At 48.7% G+C, this 18,405-nt stretch overlaps 1 protein-coding gene across 2 annotated transcripts in view; it reads right to left on the bottom strand.

Moving 5' to 3' along the window:
- SLC25A48 (solute carrier family 25 member 48) overlaps positions 1-16,714 on the bottom strand; it is a 59,960-nt gene extending 43,246 nt beyond the window's left edge. The window contains exons 1-3 of one of the 2 annotated variants that reach the window (XM_037802205.1): positions 16,536-16,714; positions 9,248-9,291; positions 1,272-1,343 (exon numbers count right to left, since the gene is read on the bottom strand). In XM_037802205.1, coding sequence (XP_037658133.1) covers positions 1,272-1,343; positions 9,248-9,291; positions 16,536-16,581 — 162 coding nt within the window. In that variant the 5' untranslated portion in view covers positions 16,582-16,714. The remainder of the gene's footprint in view (positions 1-1,271; positions 1,344-9,247; positions 9,292-16,535) is intronic. The other variant, XM_037802206.1, reaches the window with a different exon arrangement.
- Positions 16,715-18,405: the final 1,691 nt, after the last annotated feature.

Here is an 18,405-nt window from a genome sequence, read left to right as displayed (position 1 = left end):
CTTCCTCCGCTGAATACAGGAAAATTCCACAGACCCTTGGTGGAGTCAGGTTGGTTACACACGTCTTGACCCCTGTGCCAAAGATGAGAAATTACTAGGAGCTGGAAGTCATTGTACAGACTCCACACTGTTCAGAAACCTGCTAATCCTGACTTGCATGTGCTGTAACCCTGGTTGCCAGAGGCAGAATATCACACACACAAACATGCACACACATATGAGAACACACGTGCACATGCACACACACAGACCCCTCATGCACACACACACACACACACCCTGCTTCAGGCTCCTCTGCTACCCGTCCTTTAGATAACTTGGGGCACTGCTTAGCCATTAGCTGCCCTGTCTCTGAGAAACGCCTACAGCCCAGTCCCCACAGTAGTCCCGAAGCCGGGCCTCGGATGGCACATGCTGCTGCGAATGGGCCAAAGAGGAAGATCAATGGCTGCCTTTCAGGGCACTGAGGAATCACACAACATTACTCTGGAACAGCAAGTACTAAGTTTGCAGGGCTCCCCCTCCTTGACTTTAAAGCAGATGATTGAGAGGATTAAAGCAACACCTGAAACCAGACCCATGTAGCCAGTGGAAAAAGTTGAGGTACAGGCAGGAGGTTTCCAAGCTCCAGGCGTTACCTCTGACGGCGTCTGGTAGAGACACAGTCCACAGTGGGGCCATATTTCCAGTGACTTAAGGACAAGCTCTCTGCCACAGGGTTTGAGTCTGACCATTTCTTTAAATCCACAGGTCATTTCACCCTAAATTTTAAATTTTATTTTAAACTCCCTTAAGAGGGGCCTTAAATTGTTTTCCTAAATGTATGGGCTAATTCTCAAGAAGGGGACTGGATAAGTCTTCCATGAAATATTATTATTCAGTTTCTCCCCTTTGAAAATATAAACCATGGCCTCAAGCAACCTGTGGTGCAAGCTGGCTTTCGGGAGTCCAGAATCAGATAAAGGGAAGCCTGTGAGCACAGGGCTGACCAGCCTCTCATTCCATTTTGCAAAATCGACAGGTCAACTGTTTTTTCCTGGAATTTTCTACACTATGGTTTTAAATCCCTCAGAATTTCTCCAGAGAGGTCGCACAAGACTTGTTATTTCCCCAATAATGTTGCACCAGGTGATGCGTAAGTTTAGGTAAGTCATATTCGAGAAGACTGAGGAAAAGAAGAGCCGGGCTGAGGGGGTCGTGCAGGCCTCCCACAGGCCCCACCCTGTCTTGGGGTGCTCTGGCCGGGGACCCCTCGGCCGGGGAGCACTTACACTCTCCCTCCTGTACACCGTGCGGATGCAGTTGAGGGTGTTACCGTAGCCGACACCGGCCTGCAGGCGCGTCTGTGGAGAGAAACAGGGGCAGTGAGGGCCCAGCCTGAGACCTGCCGCCTCCCCACTGCTCTCAAAGACGCTGGGCTCCAAGTGTCCCTAGGCACCGAGGCCCGAGGGGAAGCCCTGCCCCGGCCCCCAGCCGGCGAGGTGGTCTGCCCACCACAGGCTCTGCCCCCTCTAACGACCCAGTCACACCTTGCCAAATGCAGCAGAAGCCCTCTCTGAGAGAAGAACAAAACCGGTTAGTTGTGCAAAAATGATGGCTGTTTGGGGATGTGTGGTCCCTGACTCCAGAACAAAAGCGAAACCATGGCTCTCACGAGGCAACCATGTCTCTGTCCCGTCCGCTGTCCGTCACCTCCCTCCTGAGTACCCGGCTCCCTGCCCCTGTGCCCACCTCACCTGGACAACAGCTACAGGTGGTCTCCTCAGCTGGGCTCCTTCTCCCTTGCTCCCTTTGCCTCTTTCTATGCAACAGTCACACTGATCGTTTCCAAACCGTAATGAAATCCTGTCACTTCTGTTTAAAGCTCTCCAGTGGCCTCCTGTTCAACTTAGAATAAAACCCACACCCTTTCCCAGAGCTCAGGGGGCCCTGGGGGCCCGAGCCTGCCTCTCCACCCCCTGGCCCTATGCATCCCCTTCCCAGTCCCCGGAACACCAATTCTTTGCGGCCTCCAGCCCTTCGCACTTGCTCTCCCTCCCCCGGAGGGCCCTGCCTCCAGCTCCTGCTCATCTTTTGGGTCTGAGCTTCAACGTTGCCATTGCATTGTTGGCCGTTTACTTTGGGTTTTCTTGAGCTTCCCCATTGGGGTAGGGTCAGTCTGTCTGTCTTCCCTCTCGCCCACATTGCCCAGTGAGCCCCTGGTGGTGGCCCCTGTAAATGACTGAATGAGGGCTGGAGGGTGAAGGGATGGAGTCCTCTGATGGAGGCCAGCTTTGGTGACAAGGACAGCAGTCGAGAGAGTGTCTGAGAAAGCCCACAAAATGCCCCGAGGATTACCCTAGCCTGGTTTCAGGAGGCTCCATTTCCCTTAAGATGTCCATCCAAACACTTCCTTAGCACCCTAGCAGCCAGAGCCGGAGTAGGAAGGTGCCGTGAGAGCCACAGGGAGGGATGCCCTGACCCTGAATCCCCAGAACCCAGCATCTGATGGGCGTTAAGACCCAGAGACGCAGGCCAGCAAGTCACACAAAAACCTGAGCTCGACTCTGCAGACAAGTGGAGAAGACCCTGGCAGAGCACACGCCACAAAACTTGATGGTCTCTGAGGGAAAAATCATGGGTGATTTTGATTTTCCACATTGAACTTTTCTGCATTTTTCAACTTTCCTATAAGGAGGTGTTAATTTTGTTATGATTTTTAGTTTGCATAATTTAAAAAAATAATTTTTAAGTGCACAAGTAATATGAGAATGCATTCTCTTAATAAAAAATCTCAACATGACATATACGGCTAAATCCCCCCTTGACCCAGCCAAGCTTTCTCCCTCACCCTGCTCCTCAGCTGAGCGGACTATGGCTAACAGCACAGCTAACAGTCTGATAAGTATCTGCCAACATATTTTTATAAATTCATATAGCCATAGAAAATATAAAGTACTCTTAGAGGCCTGATGCATAAAAGGTATCTGTTAATAAGAACTACTTTAATAACAAGAAAAATGTATTGAGACATTCATTCAACCAACATTTACTGAGAGCCTATTATGTAGTCACTGTTCCAATCTCAGGGAATTCAGCAATGACCAAAACAAAGGCCCCCTGCACAGAACTTACAACCCAGAGGGACCAGAGAGAGAGAAAATAAAAAATAATTCTCAAGCAAATATATGTCAGATGATGACAAGTGCTGTGGAGAAAATAAACAAAGGAAGAGAGATAAGAAGGGCTGGGTTGCAGGGAAGAAAACAGCAATTTAAAATTGAGCAGTGGAGAAGACTCCCTGGAAGATGTGGCAAATTGGGGACTGGGCTTTCCTGGTCTTCTTGATCTGTCTTGGGGTGGGGTGTCCCCAAGTGGGACAATGACGTGGGTCAGGGAGGGGGTGGGGAGACCTCTCTCTCTGCCCCATTTAATGCTGCCACGAGGCTGAACCCTCCCCCTCTGGTCTCAGTTCTGTCAGGGCTGTCTCTGGGTACTGACCCCCCAGGAGGGATCAAGCTTCCACTAAGAAGGTGGAGTGATTGAGTCACTCAAGCAGACCGTACACAAGGGAACGCGGAATCATGGCCAAAGCAGCTGACAGAGCAAAGGTCACCAGCCAAGCTGAGTGCCACTGAGGCCAGCAACAAAGCCCAGGCTCCAGGGCTCCCAGTTACAACAGGAGCTAGCATTTAGTGAGCACTTCTGTGTGCTTGGGAAAACTCTGGGCATCTTGCATAACTTTTCTCACTGAATGAAATATTTTCCACTCACTATGCTCTCTGAGACATTATGAGCTGATGTTCTTCTAGATTATGGCTTTCCTTTCTGTTTGAAGCTCTCCGGACCTCAAGGGAAAAAACCCAGAGAGAGAGGGCTGGGTGTTCAGTGGGAGAGTGGGTGAGGCGGCTGCAGCCTCTGTGCTGAGAGCTGGCCCCGTTGGCTTGACAGAGCAGGCCATGCATGCCCTGGCTGTCCTGGGCCCATATGCATGCCCACAGCTGGCCTGGATGGGCAGGGTGAAGCCTGACATGGTGGGGCTCATGCTGGACCAAAGCCAAGGTCACGAGGGGGAGGAGACATCCCACCAAGCCAGCCTAGAAACGCCCAGTCCAGCTGGTCCTAAAGGCAGCTGAGACCTGATTAGGAAACATGGCCACACTGCATCAGGCATAAACCCATATATGCACCAGCTGTGCCAGGAGCCAGGCGAGTACCTCATCCCCAGTCCACGGCCATCGAGCAGCCATGGAACTCAGTGGCTGGCTTCTCCCACCTGTGCCAAGGCAGCTGCGGGCAGCGGAGGAGCCTCTGACCCGGGGTCAGCAGCCCAGGGTCTTTTGAGCTTGGGTCTTTCATGGGAGGTGGGGTGGGGGGCGAGGGGGTGGGCCCTGGGACCTCACTCCACTCCTAAGGGTCTGTTCACCAGGGCAGGAATGCCTTGCCCATTGCTCTATCCCCAGGGCCTTGCACAAAGGAGATATTGAGTAAATAAAATAACCTTCGCAACAGCCCCACCAGGTAGGTGCTATTTGCCCATTTTAGAGACAAAGAAACTGCAGCTAAGGGAGGTTAAGTGCTGAGCCCTAGGTTACGGGAGAGGAAGTGGTGAGGACACACCTGGGCTTCAGGTTATTCTGACTCTGAAGCCCTTGCCCTCACCTTTCCTGGTGGACAGGGACTCTAAAGGAAATGTCAGCCAGGAGGAATACAGGAGGATGTTCCGGGGTGGAACAAGGGCTCTGGCCCACACCCCTGGGCCGGACCCAGCCTTGTCAGCTGGCATCACCAGGCCGGTGCCGCAGCAGGGGGCTCTCAGGGTGAACAGAACAGGATTTTGTTTGATAGAAGGGGTTCCCTCCAGGAGTTCAGGGAGCAGAGTGGGGAGACAGAAGAGAATCCCAGCCTTCTCAGATGACAAGTGGCCAGGCCAGGGAGGAGACTTGCCTGTGCAGAGGAGGACAGGCCTCCAACGGGCACCAGCAGCCCCTGCCCAGGCTGGGCACGAGGGAAGGATACTCTAATGGGGAGAAATAAAGGGTGCCTTTGCCAGAAGGCTTTAAGGCTCACGGAGGTAGGACTGGGGCTTGCTTTGTCCACGCTGATTCCTTAGCATCCCATACAGATCCTGGCCCCAAGGAGGTGCCCAGCAGGCATTTGTTATATGAGGGAAAGGTGGGGTCTGCACGAGGGATGTGAAGGGACCACATCCTCTTGCCTGTCCGTGCTGAGAATTCCTGCCATCAAGGCCACTCTTCTGGTTCACATGATTTCTAGAAAGACTCTTGACAGAAAATCTTTTCTCTTGATAGAATCTGGGTGGCCCCATTCTGATAATGATAATGATGGAAAGCACATTAAATATAATAATAACATTTAATATAATATTATCATATAGTAAGATCATTATCGAATCCCTCTTATCCAATGCAATCAATTTGTTATCCAGGGCAAATTATCTCTACTTAGTTGGTTAACTGAAAAAAGGGACAAAATGGAAAGTGTTATGCACATCCTTAAACCTTTTCCTTAAAATATCACTGTATGTTCATTTGTAAACCACACCCACGATGTATTGGCCACAATGTCTAGTTTCAGATTTCTCTGAAGCAGCAAGAATTTAAAGATATTTGTCATCTGTGAAGCACTCCAAGGGAAGGCTCTAAGTAAAAATTGTTGGGTTCCCCCATTTAGTGGGTTGAACGGTGGCTTCCCCAAAAGATATGTCCACCTGGGACCTGTGAATGTGACCTTATTTGGAAAAAGGGTGTTTGCAAATGTAATTCAGTTAGGGAAATTGAGATTAAGATCATCATGGATTTAAATCCAATGATGTGTCCTCATGAGAAGAGGGGAAAGTACAGAGACGCGGAGAAGAAGGCCAAGTGAAGACAGAGGCGGCATTTGGAGGGGTGTGTCACCACTCTGGGAGCACTGAAGGCGGCAGCAGACCCAGAAGCCAGGAGAGGCCTGAGACGGGTTCTCCCACACAGCATCCCAAACAACTGACCCAGCTGACCCCTTGGCGTTGGATCCTGGCCTTCAGAACCCGAGAGAATCAATGTGGGTGTTTCCAGCCACCAAGTTTGCAGTTATCGGTTATGGCAGCCACAGAGAACTAATATACCTCCGATTGTTTAAATCTCTCTCACCCTTTTCAACAATTTGTTGCCAACTCACTTTGATCAAATCCACTTAGCTTTTAGGAACAACAGTCTACTCGCACGGTGGCACAGAGGGGCGTGCGGGGAGCAGCTCCACAGCCGGTCAACTGCAGACACCACTGGACAATGAGTGCAGCCTTCGGAGGCGCTGCCAGGGACCCCAAAGAGAAACTTCCCTATAGCATTTCAGTCGGAGAACTTTAAACAGGGTCTCCACGTTTGGTTAAGATACATTTTCACATAATGTAACTAAGAACAACTTAATTTATATAGAATGATATTGAGAAAAATAGCCCCTACCGATTCTGAACACCTGCTGGGTTCCAGCAGCAAGACTCCAATCTTATATTTGCCTTGTAAGCCCGGGATTTGTTCCTGTTTAACAGAAGGCTATACAAGCAGGGAATGGCACAGACAGGGTTCAAACCCTTAGCCTGTGTAGTTCCAAAGCCCGTGCTCTTTGCAGCTTAGCTATGCTGCTTCCTGATCAATTGATTAATTGATCAATTGATCAATCTATCAATACACCATCATGGATGGTATAGAATGGGACAGACGAGGAACACTTTAGGTGAGACTGGGCGAGGATGGCAAAGGCTGGGAGTGACCTGCATTCTCACAGACACATCAGGGCCTGTGTCTGATTCTTTCAAGTCTCCTGCCAGGCCCAGGCCTGAAGAGGTACATGCAGGTGCCCTGTATGGAGCGGAGGCCTGGGAGAGCCTGGCTCTGGGCTAAGCCTGGCTCTGGATGGGACTGAGTCAGAGGCCCTGGCTGGGGGAAGCCCAGCTCTGCAGGGTAACTAGCTGCCCAGCCTTGTGGGCATTTGAGGCTGCCACAGAGCTGGGAAGGTTTCTAAGGGCCTGACTTGGCTCTGGAGCACCCTAGGTGTGCCTGGCATGGGCCCTACATCTGGGCAACTGTGGTCCAGCCTTGACTCACAGGTCAGTCCATTTCAGACACAGCCAGGCTTGCTGCACAGCCCTCCTCCGTGGGCTCCAGGGGCCAGGGCCTGAGTGAGTGGGGCTGGCAGGAGACAGTGACAAGGCCCCCAGCCTGCCTCACCATCCCATTCTCCCTGGGTTTCTCCAGGCACCCACTCCCACACACCTTGCTCACCTCACTAAAGGCACACTGGCCTTCTGTGTTCTCCTTAAGAACATACATCAAGGCCCGTTCCTACCCTGGGCTTTGCGCCAGCTATTCCCTTGGCCATAAGCACTCTGCCCACAGCTTGGTATGCCTGGCTCCTTCCTGTCAATTGGCTCTCAGCAGCCTCCCCTGCAGAGAGGCCAGCCCTGACCTCTGATTTGGACAAGCCCCTAGTCACTGCCTCTCTCATGGCCTTGTGTTCTCTTCCCCGCCCCTCCCACTGCCTGCAGTTGCTTTGTCCTTTATTGTTTCTCTCAATTATTGTCAATCACTCCTTAAAATATCTGTCCCCTTGCCTATCCCCTTGCTGCTGAATCCTCAGAGCTTAATTCTGCTTATGATACCTAGGAGACGGGTACTGGATGGAAGGGTGCCTGACCTCTCTCTCTTGCAGGGACCCCAGGCCAGCTCCACTGGCACCTTCCCCCCACTCTGGCTTCTCCCCCGACGCCTACCCACACAGTAGTGAGGCTCCTGGCCCCAGCCCCACTCTGGCCCCACCAGCCTCCCTCCACCACCTCCTCCGAGGCACTCGAAAACAGGTGCTGGGCACTGGGGCGTTTCCTGATAAAACAGATTCTTCATCCTCGAAATTTCCAATCCAAGAGGCTCGTGGCTCACCTACTCTGGAGTGTGGACGGCAGAGGTCTGTGCCCTCCTTGGAGCAAACACGCTTCCCTGGGAGTCCCGGATAGGTTGCTGCCCCACCTCGGCTTGTGGACCCCAAGGCCTCAGTCCCTTTGCCCAGGAATAAACGTGGGGATTGGACTAACCCTTGCGGTCCTGGAAGCCCTGTCTCGGACTCCCCTGTGAGCTTATGTTCAGTGCTTTTGCAACCCCTCCCCAGACCCCTTGGACTAGCTTCTCTCGGGGGAGATGGAAGGTAGGGCTCCCCAGGTAAGCCTGATACTCACTGAAGTCTGAGGACCACCAGCCTGTGGCCTTGCAGAGTAGGTCCTCAAAAACTGGTGAAAACCTGCATGTCTGAAGATCAAGACTGATGTCAATCTCAGAAAACTCAATGCCCCAAGTTGCTTCCTCTTTAATGCTTTTCTAAAGTCTCCATGTTTCATGAAAATGGCCACAGAGCATTATCCTGAAGAGGGTCTGAGAGCCCCTCTTCCTCTGCATGTGCCCCTCTGAGAATCAGACCCAGCACCCTAGTCCTTCCTAGTGGCAGGGGTGGGGGTAAAGAATGCCCCTTTGCAGCATCTCACTCCTCAGTGCGGTAACTTGCTGTGTGACCTGAGACAAGCCCCCTCCCCTTTCTGGGTCTCAGCTTCTATATCCAAAGGACAAAGGGGGTTGGATGATCCCAAGGCCAGATGGCCCTCCCAGTTCCAGAGTTCTCACACACCACGTGCTTCATCAGGGTATAATGTTTCCCACTCCCAGCTACACCCAGAGTCCCAGCCTCACATTCATGGCCTCTGAGGAATGAGTCTGACCCATCTTTCCTGGACTCTGGTCCCACAGCTGCCATCAGAAACCCAGCACATCAGCAAAATGGCCAAGTGGCCTTTCCCAAGGATGGCCTCCACCCAATTTTCCCACCTCAGTGCCTTTGCACATGCTGTTCTCTGAGCCTGGAGTATCTTTTCTATTACCTGAAACCAGACCTTAACTTTATGGCTCAAATGCCATGTCATAGTCAAAGCCTTTCCTGATTCCTCGGCTCCGTGGGGACCTGCAGGCGGACACTCACCAGTGTCCTCCCCTTCCCCCACCAGCTCATGAGAAGCTGGAGGCAGGGTTGGGGCAGTTACAAAAACAAACTCAATGCCAAGTAATGAGGGTAAGGCCATTCCAAATGGGTCCCCTGACACCCTCACACCCCGGGCTGCCCTGGGCTGGAAACTCTCTGGAGAATCAGAAACAGTGGGTGCGTTCCCCGAGGAAGTCCCACTCCAGGCCCCTTTCCAACAGGTAATGGAAAAACGTGGCTACTGTACCTTGACTGTGTCCAGAGGATGGCCAACGATGACACTGGCTGCACCTGTGGATAGGAGAACACCTGGTCACTCAGCCCCTGGCCTCCTGGGGCAGAGGACTGAGGCGCACACACTCCCTCACTCAAGTCAGCGGCCAGTGCCAGGGAACCCCAACGTGCCAGGCCCTGCCCCAGCACCAGGGGAGGGCAGAGAAAACTACAGGCTGGGCCCTGCTATGGGAAGCAAGCACCCCAATAAAGGGAGGTAAGGACAAAACCCAGAAACTGAAAAGTACCTGCAGGTCACTAACTTCTCTATGCCTCACTTTGAGCACTTGTATGTGGAAATAATAATAGCATCGACCTCATCATTCCATTATAAAGATAAAATGAGATGATGAATGTAAAGTACCTAGCAGAGAGTCTGGCACTTAGAGCATGCTCAAAAACGGATGCTGTTACTATCGAGTTGTCTTTTTTTGTTGTTGTTGATGTTGTCGTTTTTTAATTTTATTAAGATTGTTCACATACCATACAATTATCTAAAGATCCAAAGTGCACAGTCAATTGCCCCTGGTACCATAATACAGCTGGGCATCCATCACCACAATTAATTTTTTTTTCCAATTTTTAGAACATTTTCATTACTCCAGAAAAGAAATAAAGACAAAAAAGAAAACTCAGTTCCTCTCCTACCCCTACCCCTAACCATCCCCCCTCCATTGTTGACTCATAGTATTGGTATAGTATGTTTGTTACTATTGATGAAAAAATGTTAAAATACTGTTAACTGTAGTACATAGTTAGCAATAGGTATATTTTTTCCCTATATACCCCTCTAATATTGGCATCTAGTTATAGTGTCATACATTCGTTCTAGTTCATGAGAGAGATTTCTAATATTTGTAAGTTAATCATGGACATTGTCCACCGCAAGGTTCACTGTTTTATGCATTCCCCTCTTTTAATCTCCAACTTTCCTTCTGGTGACATACATGACTCTAAGCTTCCCCTTTCCACCACATTCACACACCATTCAGCCCTGTTAGTTATTCTCACAATAACATGCTACCATCACCTCTGCCCATTTCCAAACACTTAAGTTCAACCTAGTTGACCATTCTGCTCATGATAAGCAACCACTCCCCATTCTTTAGCCTCATTCTATATCCTGTTTACTTATGTTTCATGTCCATGTGTTTACATATTATAATTAGTTCATATCAGTGAGACCAGGCAATATTTGTCCTTATGTATCTGACTTATTTCACTCAATATAGAGCCCTCAAGGTTTCTTCATCAACCTGTTATTTTTTTTTAAGACAGTTTTGTTCACCCACCATACTTTCCGTCTTAAGTTAACAATCAATGGTTCCCTGTATAGTTACATATTTATGTATTCACCACCATCATTACTATCTATATAAGGACATCTCCATTTCTTCCACCAAGAAGGAGGAAGAGTCAAAGAAGGTAGAGAGAAAAAAGAAAAAGATAGAAAAAAAGAAAAAATAGCATGATTGCTAAAAAGCAACAAAAGGAAAGATAGAATTAAACTAAAGTAGAATAAGAGTCAGACAACATCACCAATGCCAAGAGTCCCATACCTCTCCCTTATGCCCCCCTCTTATATGCATTTAGCTTTGGTATATTGTCTTTGTTACATTAAAGGAAGCATAATACAATGTTTCTGTTAACTGTAGTTTCTAGTTTGCATTGATTCTATTTTTCCCCCAATACCTCCCTATTTTTAACACTGCAAGGCTGACATTCATTTATTCTCCCTCATGAAAAAACATATTTGTACATTTTATCACAATTGTTGAACACTCTAGGTTTCACTGAGTTATACAGTCCCAGTCTTTATCTTTCCTCTTTCATTCTGGTGTCCCACGTGCTCCTAACCTTCCTCTTTCAACCATATTCACAGTCATCTTTGTTCAGTGTATTTACATTGCTGTGCTACCATCACCCAAAACTGTGTTCCAAACCTCTCACTCCTGTCTTTTCCTATCTGTCTGTATTGCTCCCTTTAGCATTTCCTGTAGAGCAGGTATCTTGTTCACAAACTCTGTCATTGTCTGTTTGTTCAAGAATATTTTCAACTTCCCCTCATATTTGAAGGGCAGTTTTGCTGGATATAGGATTATTGGTTGGTGCTTTTTCTCTTTCAGTATCTTAAATATAATCACACCACTTCCTTCTTACCTCCATGGTTTCTGCTGAGAAATCCACACATAGTCTTATCAAGCTTCCTTTGTACGTGATGGATTGCTTTTTTCTTGCTGCTTTCAGGATTCTCTCTTTGTCTTTGACATTTGATAATCTGATTATTAAGTGTCTTAGCATAGATCTATTCAGATCTATTCTGTTTGGGGTAAGCTGTGCTTCTTGTATCTGTAATTTTATAACTTTCATAAGAGATGGGAAATTTTCATTGATTATTTCCTCTATTATTGCTTCTGCCCCTTTTCCCTTCTCTTCTCCTTCTGGGACACCAATGACACATGTATTCATGCACTTCATGTTGTCATTCAGTTCCCTGAGCTGTTTCTCATATTTTCCCATTCTTTTCCCTATCTGTTCTTTCGTGTATAGGATTTCAGGCTTCTTGTTCTCCAGTTCCTGAGTGTTTTCTTCTGTCTCTTGAGATCTGTTGTTGTATGTCTCCATTGTGTTTTTCATCACTTGTGTTGTGCCTTTCATTTCCATAGATTCTGCCAGTTGTTTTTTCAAACTTTCGATTTCTACCTTATGTTCACCCAGTGTTTTCTTTATAGCCTTCGTCTCTTTTGTTATATCTTCCCTGAGCTCGTTGATTTGGTTTAAGCACATTTCTTTGAAAATCTTTAATAGATTGTTTCATTAAAGTGAAACAATATCTCAACTGTATTGTGATTGAGGCGTAAGTTTTTCCTTTGACTGGGTCATATCTTCATTTTTCTTAGGTAGGTTGTAGTTTTCTGTTGTTCAGGCATTTGGTTTCCTTGGTTACCCCAATCAGGTTTTCCCAGACAAGCACAGGCTCAGGTCTCAGAAGGGTTTCCCTGAGGGTGTGTCTTAGAAGACTGACACACCCTGTGAGATTTCCAGTCGCTGTGTTTTTCCTAAACTGCCCAGCAGGTGGTGCCTGTCAGCCTGTCACTTGTGACTGGTGTAAAGAGGTGTGGTCCCTTCAGTTTCAGTTTTGGCTGATCTTCCCCAAGCTCTGGGGTCTGGTTCTGAAGGGAGAGCTGGGCCCCACCTCCTTACTCTTAAAGAAGATAAACCCCCTAGGGATTTATCATCTATATTTGAATCATTATCTCTCTGTCTGTTACCTCCACCCCTGTCTGGGTCAGAGTGCTGGGAACTGAAAATGGCTGCAGCTCTCTCCACTGAAAATGGCTATGGCTTTCTCTTCTGAACCCCTCACGTTGAGAGAGAGAAAGAGGGACAGGGAGCCCCCTTTAGGAGCGAGCACATGGGCCCCCAGTTTCACTCATTGGCCAGAGGTAACACCCAGTCTTCTGGACTCCCCCTCCCTCCCTGCCCCAGTACAGAGAATCTTTTGGTTCTTTAAGGTCAGTCATCACTAAATGCCTCTGTCTGCTTGTTGGGGGTTTGTAGCTTGTATTCAGCAGTCCACATTTGTTAATTAAAACCCCCGGTGGAGCTCAGCTGAGCTATATTTGCTTGCTCTGCTCAGAGAGTGCTGCCAGTTTCTAGCACAGTGAGGCTTTGCAGTTTGAGCTGCTGTGGTTCTGCAGCTTTTACTTACAGATTCTATGCTACAATCTCAGGCATTCCTCCCAATCCAGGTTGTTGTACAATGTGTGGATAGTCACGTTGTCCCCCAGCAGTTATTCCAGATTATTTACTAGTTGTTCCTGGTTGTTTGTTAGTTGTTCCAGGGGACTAACTAAATTCCACTCCTCTCTATGCTGCCATCTTGCCCCATCTCCTGATGTTGTTTTTTAAAGAAGACCCCAATGAAAAAGTGATGGACACTCTGGATTCTTTCACAAATAAACACCCATCCACACACACACTCACAAGTCCTTTACAATTTTGGAGAGAAGCCAGGCTGCCCTGAGGCCACTTGGATTAAGAAACCCTTGTTACAGAAGCCTGGCTACAGTGAGATTGAAACAAGGGCTATTCTTCAAAGACAAATTCCTCCTCAGGCTGATGAGGAAGGAGATGTCTGCTGGCAGAGGTGATTTAGGCAAGCAAAGGCAGCTAAGGAGTCCTGGAATATTAGATATTTACAGGGGACAAATAACCAGCTAATCCCAGAACAAACTTTGCCTTGTCCAAAACCTATAGACCCCATCACCCTCTCCTTCTCACTGACCTGGGCAGAGGCAGACAGGACATGGGAACTGGGAAGCTGGAATATGTGGCTGGCCAGAAGCTTCTTCACTCTACAGGGACCACTCCCCCAGCAGGTGGAGGACTGAGCTCTGGTCACTGGGGCTCCGGCTGCCTCCCCCATGTGGGGTTTCCCTCACTGTGGACATCCCTCAGCCCAGGCAGCAGACCGAGATCCAGCCTTGAGCCAAATACCTCCTTGCTCACTCATTAGTTCACCCATCTGAAAGCTGGGCATTTGAGATAAAACAAATATTATCAGGTTGGTGGTTTCCAGAACTTAGGACTTCATAGAACCATAACATTTCAAGCCAAATGTGGAAGATGTAATAGTGAAATTTTGTGCTGCAAGGCTGTGCCAGTTTGAATGTATTATGTCCCCCAAACGCCATTATCTTTGATGTAATCTTGTGTGGACAGACCTATCAGTGTTCATTAGATTGTAATTCTTTGGGTGTTTCCATGGAGACACTTTGAAGAAATCACAGGAGCTGCAGATGAGAGACAGTTTGAAGACAGCTGTTGAAAGCAGACTCTTGCTCCGGAGAAGCTAAGAGAAGACAAACACCCCAAGAGCAACTAAGAGTGACATTTTTGAGGAACTGCAGCCTAGAGAGGAACTTCCTGGGAGAAAGCCATTTTGAACCCAGAACTTTGGAGCAGACGCCAGCCACGTGCCTTCCCAGCTAACAGAGGTTTTCCAGACACCATTGGCCATCCTCCAGTGAAGGTACCCGATTGCTGATATGTTACCTTGGACACTTTATGGCCTTAAGACTGTAACTTTGTAACCAAATAAACCCCCTTTATGAAAGCCGATCCATTTCTGGTGTTTTGCATTCCAGCAGCATTAGCAATCTAAAACAAAGGCCATTAAGAAAGAACAGCTCAGAAGCTAGAGGCAATACAAGGTTAGGATGACAGACCCTGGCGTCAGATGGCCTGGGCTGGAATTCACGGGCTGCTAGATGCATGGCCCTAGGCAATTTGCTGAATTTCTCTGTCTCCATTTCCTCATCTGTAAAATGGGAATGCAATAATAGTAACTTCCTCAATGGGGTTATTGCAATAATTAAAGAAATACACACAAAAGACACAAGAGACTACATACATGGTTCAATTCATATGAAATGCCCAGAGCAGGCAAGTGTATAGAGCTAGAATATAGATTACTTGTTGCCTGGGGAGAGGGAGGGAACAGGGCTTAACTGTAAATGGACAAGAGGCACCTTACTGGGAAATGAAAATGTTCTAAAACTAATATATGGTGATGGTTGTACCCCTGGGTAAAGTTACTAAAACCATTGTACACTTGAAATGGGTAACATGGTATTTAAAATATACCTCAATAAAGTTGTTTTTTAAAGAAAAAGAAATGTATATGTAACATTTAGAACAGCACCTGGCACTTAGTAAAGATTCTCTGTCATCTTCATTTCATGGAAGCAAAAAGGAAAAAAAAAAAAAGCAAGTTAGCTACAAAATAAGGACAATCTCAGAATAAAAGACAATCTGCTGCTTGCTGGGTGAGTTGGGGAGGGTCTCAACATTATCAGAGGCTTTGAGCTACTCTGACTTGGCCCTAATTTCAAGGGCATTTCTCAAGCCACGCCACTTTCGCAGCCCTACTGAAGTTTCTTGTTCCTTAATGGGGCAGCCGAGGGAAGGGTCTCCTCTCCACCCACCCCTTGGAATGGCTGAAGGGTTGTCCAGTTGGAAGGCCTGGATATGCCTGGTGGGTCTCAGGCCACAGCTGTAAAGTTAAGAGAGGCAGTTTCAGCCCAACTCAAGGGAGATGTGCCAGCAGAACTGCCCACGGTGAAAGGAGACACCTCTGCTCAGGAATCTGTGAAGGAGGGTCCCTGCAGCCACCTGTGGGAGCAGAGAGGTAGACTCCTGCTAGGTGGGAGAGGGGTGCCAAAAGGGGAAGAACCTGTGATCCTATCAGGTTGGTTGCTAATTTTTTTCCTACAAATCTCCCAGTTTCCTCCATGCCTACAATCCTTATGGGACACAAACGTGCCAGCATCTGGCTCAGCACACCAGCTTTTAAATTTTACTTTTTTCTCTGGGGAGAGGTTGCATTTGCCAACATCCCTTTTCTGATGAGCCCATTAGATGGGGTCAAAGGAAAGATAATTTTTTTTTCTTTACAATAAGCAAAGTGTCTAAAATGATCCCCTCTCCCTCCCAAGTAGCCGGGAAAGGAGGAGGGATAGACAACTGGAAATAGAAGAATGGAGAAGGGAGGAAGTGGATGCAACTCTTGCACAAGCAAACCCATCCCAGGCCCAGTTAGAGCGAGGCTCCTGGGCGGTGGGAAAGGGCCCAGCTGGCAAGCAGCACCCTGAAGAAGGGATTTCGAGAAAGTTGGTGGCTGACAGCGTCTGAAGGTAGAGAGGCAGGGTTCCTATCTTGGCAGTCTGCATTTGCAGCCCGGAGTCTTGGCTCCCAGCTCTGTGCGCTCTGCTCCTTCCAGTCGGGGCACCCCCTGGGGCCGGTCTGATCACGCAGCTGGGCTTCCCACTAACCGCAACCGAGGACCAGCACGCAAACGCCACCCACACACACAAGTTCCTGGGAGCCACATCCTCAAAATCAGGTGTGCACCCGATTACCAAAGGGTGTGTGAGCACTGGGACGCTCCATTGGCTGTCGGCTCTCACTGGCGGTTTAATCATTATAGGATCAAGTTCCGTGGGTCCCAACTTTGAGGTAAATCGTAAACTCGGGGTGAATCGCTGTGAAGTTTGGTAGTTTAGCTTCAGCAGCACGCAAGGAACAATACGAGCACCTAAGAACGCGCCGCCCAGCAGCAGACAGCGCACACGCTGGGGTGCGTCTTGGAAGTGCACGGGACGCAAAGCTTTCTAACAGCACAGAGTGCAAACTTGGTCCGTGCAGCGCTCAGCCCGGCTCTCTCCGGCCGGCCGTAGGGGTCCCTTAAGCACACTCACCTCCGATCCAGCCCGCTGCAAAGTCTTCCAGCTGGAAGCTGCCCATGGCGGCTGCCGCGCGGTGCCTTGCCCTCCCGGAGCCGGGTCAGCGTCAACTCAGTTTCTGCCGGGCATCGCCCGCGGGATCCAGCGCGCAGAAAGGAGAAAAGCGGGAAATCTGAGCACGCTGCAGGTCCTATTCCAAGCCCAGTCTCCAAGTGTCCCGCTGTGAGGGCTGCAGCGCTTGCCACTCCAAGTGCCCTCGGGCTGCTGACATCACGCCCCCAGTGGACCTTAAAGGCACCGCACTCAGGCAGGGCGAGGGGTGTCTGCAGCGCAGCTCACCCCAGAAGCCAGGGCTACCAAGTGAAATTCCCTTAGCCCTCCATTCTCCTGACATTCTCTCCCTTTTGAGGTGAAAGTGTCAGTCGGTGTTGCATTTGTTCACATTGCATCAGATGCAGGAAACGATTTCAGAGACATGTTTGCGAAGTTCACTGCAAGAGGCAGGCCTTGTCCACAGTCAGGAATTATTTGATTAGAAACTCCAAGGTTGTTTTGGGAGACACCCTTCGTTAAGCCAAAACAGCCCTGAAAATTATTCTAACTTAATGTCCAATGATAAATCAGAAGCTCCTAACAACTTGAGGGCTGATTGAAAGTCACGGGCAATTTTGCTCTAAAATACACACGACAATTTTCCGTACTAGTTTTAAAATTTAGGAACTCCTCCCCCATCCTACCCCCAAGCCTCTCCATGGCCCCCAGGTTAAGAACTCTATTAATGAATAATTGAAATAATGTGTGGAAAGCCCCTAGCCCAGGCTTAGGCTCCAGCTCAGCCCTACATAAATATCAGCTGTTAATATTTTCTGTGTCCCACTCCCTGTGAAGTGGATACCATTATTCCCATTTTGTAGAGGAGGAAGATGATGATATAGTTGATGTATATAATGTATTTATATATCATATTATATATAACACATAGATTTTACTCTTTTTAGAAAACTGACCCAAATTAGGAGATGAAATTTGGTTATTCCCAAAGTCCTGGGTCTCACAGTGAAGGGCCCAGAAGAGACGCTGACCAGACACCCCCTGCCGAGGGCACCCCTGGCCAGGTGGGAATTTCCAGAGCCCTCACAGCTCCCAGCCTGCTCCTGGCCAGGCCTTTAGGAGAGGTGAGGCTAGGCTGGAAATTTCCTCTAAGAGCTGCCTGGGTATAAGGTCTGGGGCATCCACACAGCACACTGTGCCTCTAGAGAGGCACACCTGACTTGCTGCTGCCAGGAGCCACTGACACCCGCCCCCCACCCCACCCCCAAGCTCTTTGGGGCAGCCCTCCCTCCTCTGCAAAACCTGCTCTCCCAGTTGCACTGAAACACTTTTTACTCCCCTCCCCCAGCACACACCCCTCTTCCTCTCTAGGCATGTTGCAGACAAGCAAATAGATGCTGGAGTTGCTTTAGCCTGAGAACACCCACAAGTTGGAGTATAGCTCCTTGTGAGTAGGCTCTATCAGTGCCCTTGTTGTGATGGTCAGTTTTGTGTGTTAACTTGGCTAGGCTAGTCCCTCATTATTCAATCAAACATTAATCTAGGTGTTGCTGTGAAGTTATTTTGTAGATGTGATTAACATCTACAGTGAACTGACCTTAAGTAAAGGAGAATATCCTCAATAGTGTGGGTGGACCTCACACAATCAGCTGAAAGGCCTTAGAGCAAAAATGAGGTTTCTCTGAGGAAGAAGAAATTCTGCCTATGGATTGCAGTGTCAGCTCCTGCTTGAGAGTTTCCAGCCTACTGGCCTGCTGTATGGATTTTCAGACTTTCCTGGTCCTAGCTTCCCGTGACAATTGTGTAAACCAAATACTTGCCAAATATACACATA

Source organism: Choloepus didactylus, chromosome 13 (assembly GCF_015220235.1).
Source record: "Choloepus didactylus isolate mChoDid1 chromosome 13, mChoDid1.pri, whole genome shotgun sequence".
Lineage (NCBI taxonomy): Eukaryota > Metazoa > Chordata > Mammalia > Pilosa > Megalonychidae > Choloepus > Choloepus didactylus.
The sequence above is the reverse complement of the archived record's forward strand: the minus strand, read 5'-3'. Positions and strand labels throughout refer to the sequence as shown.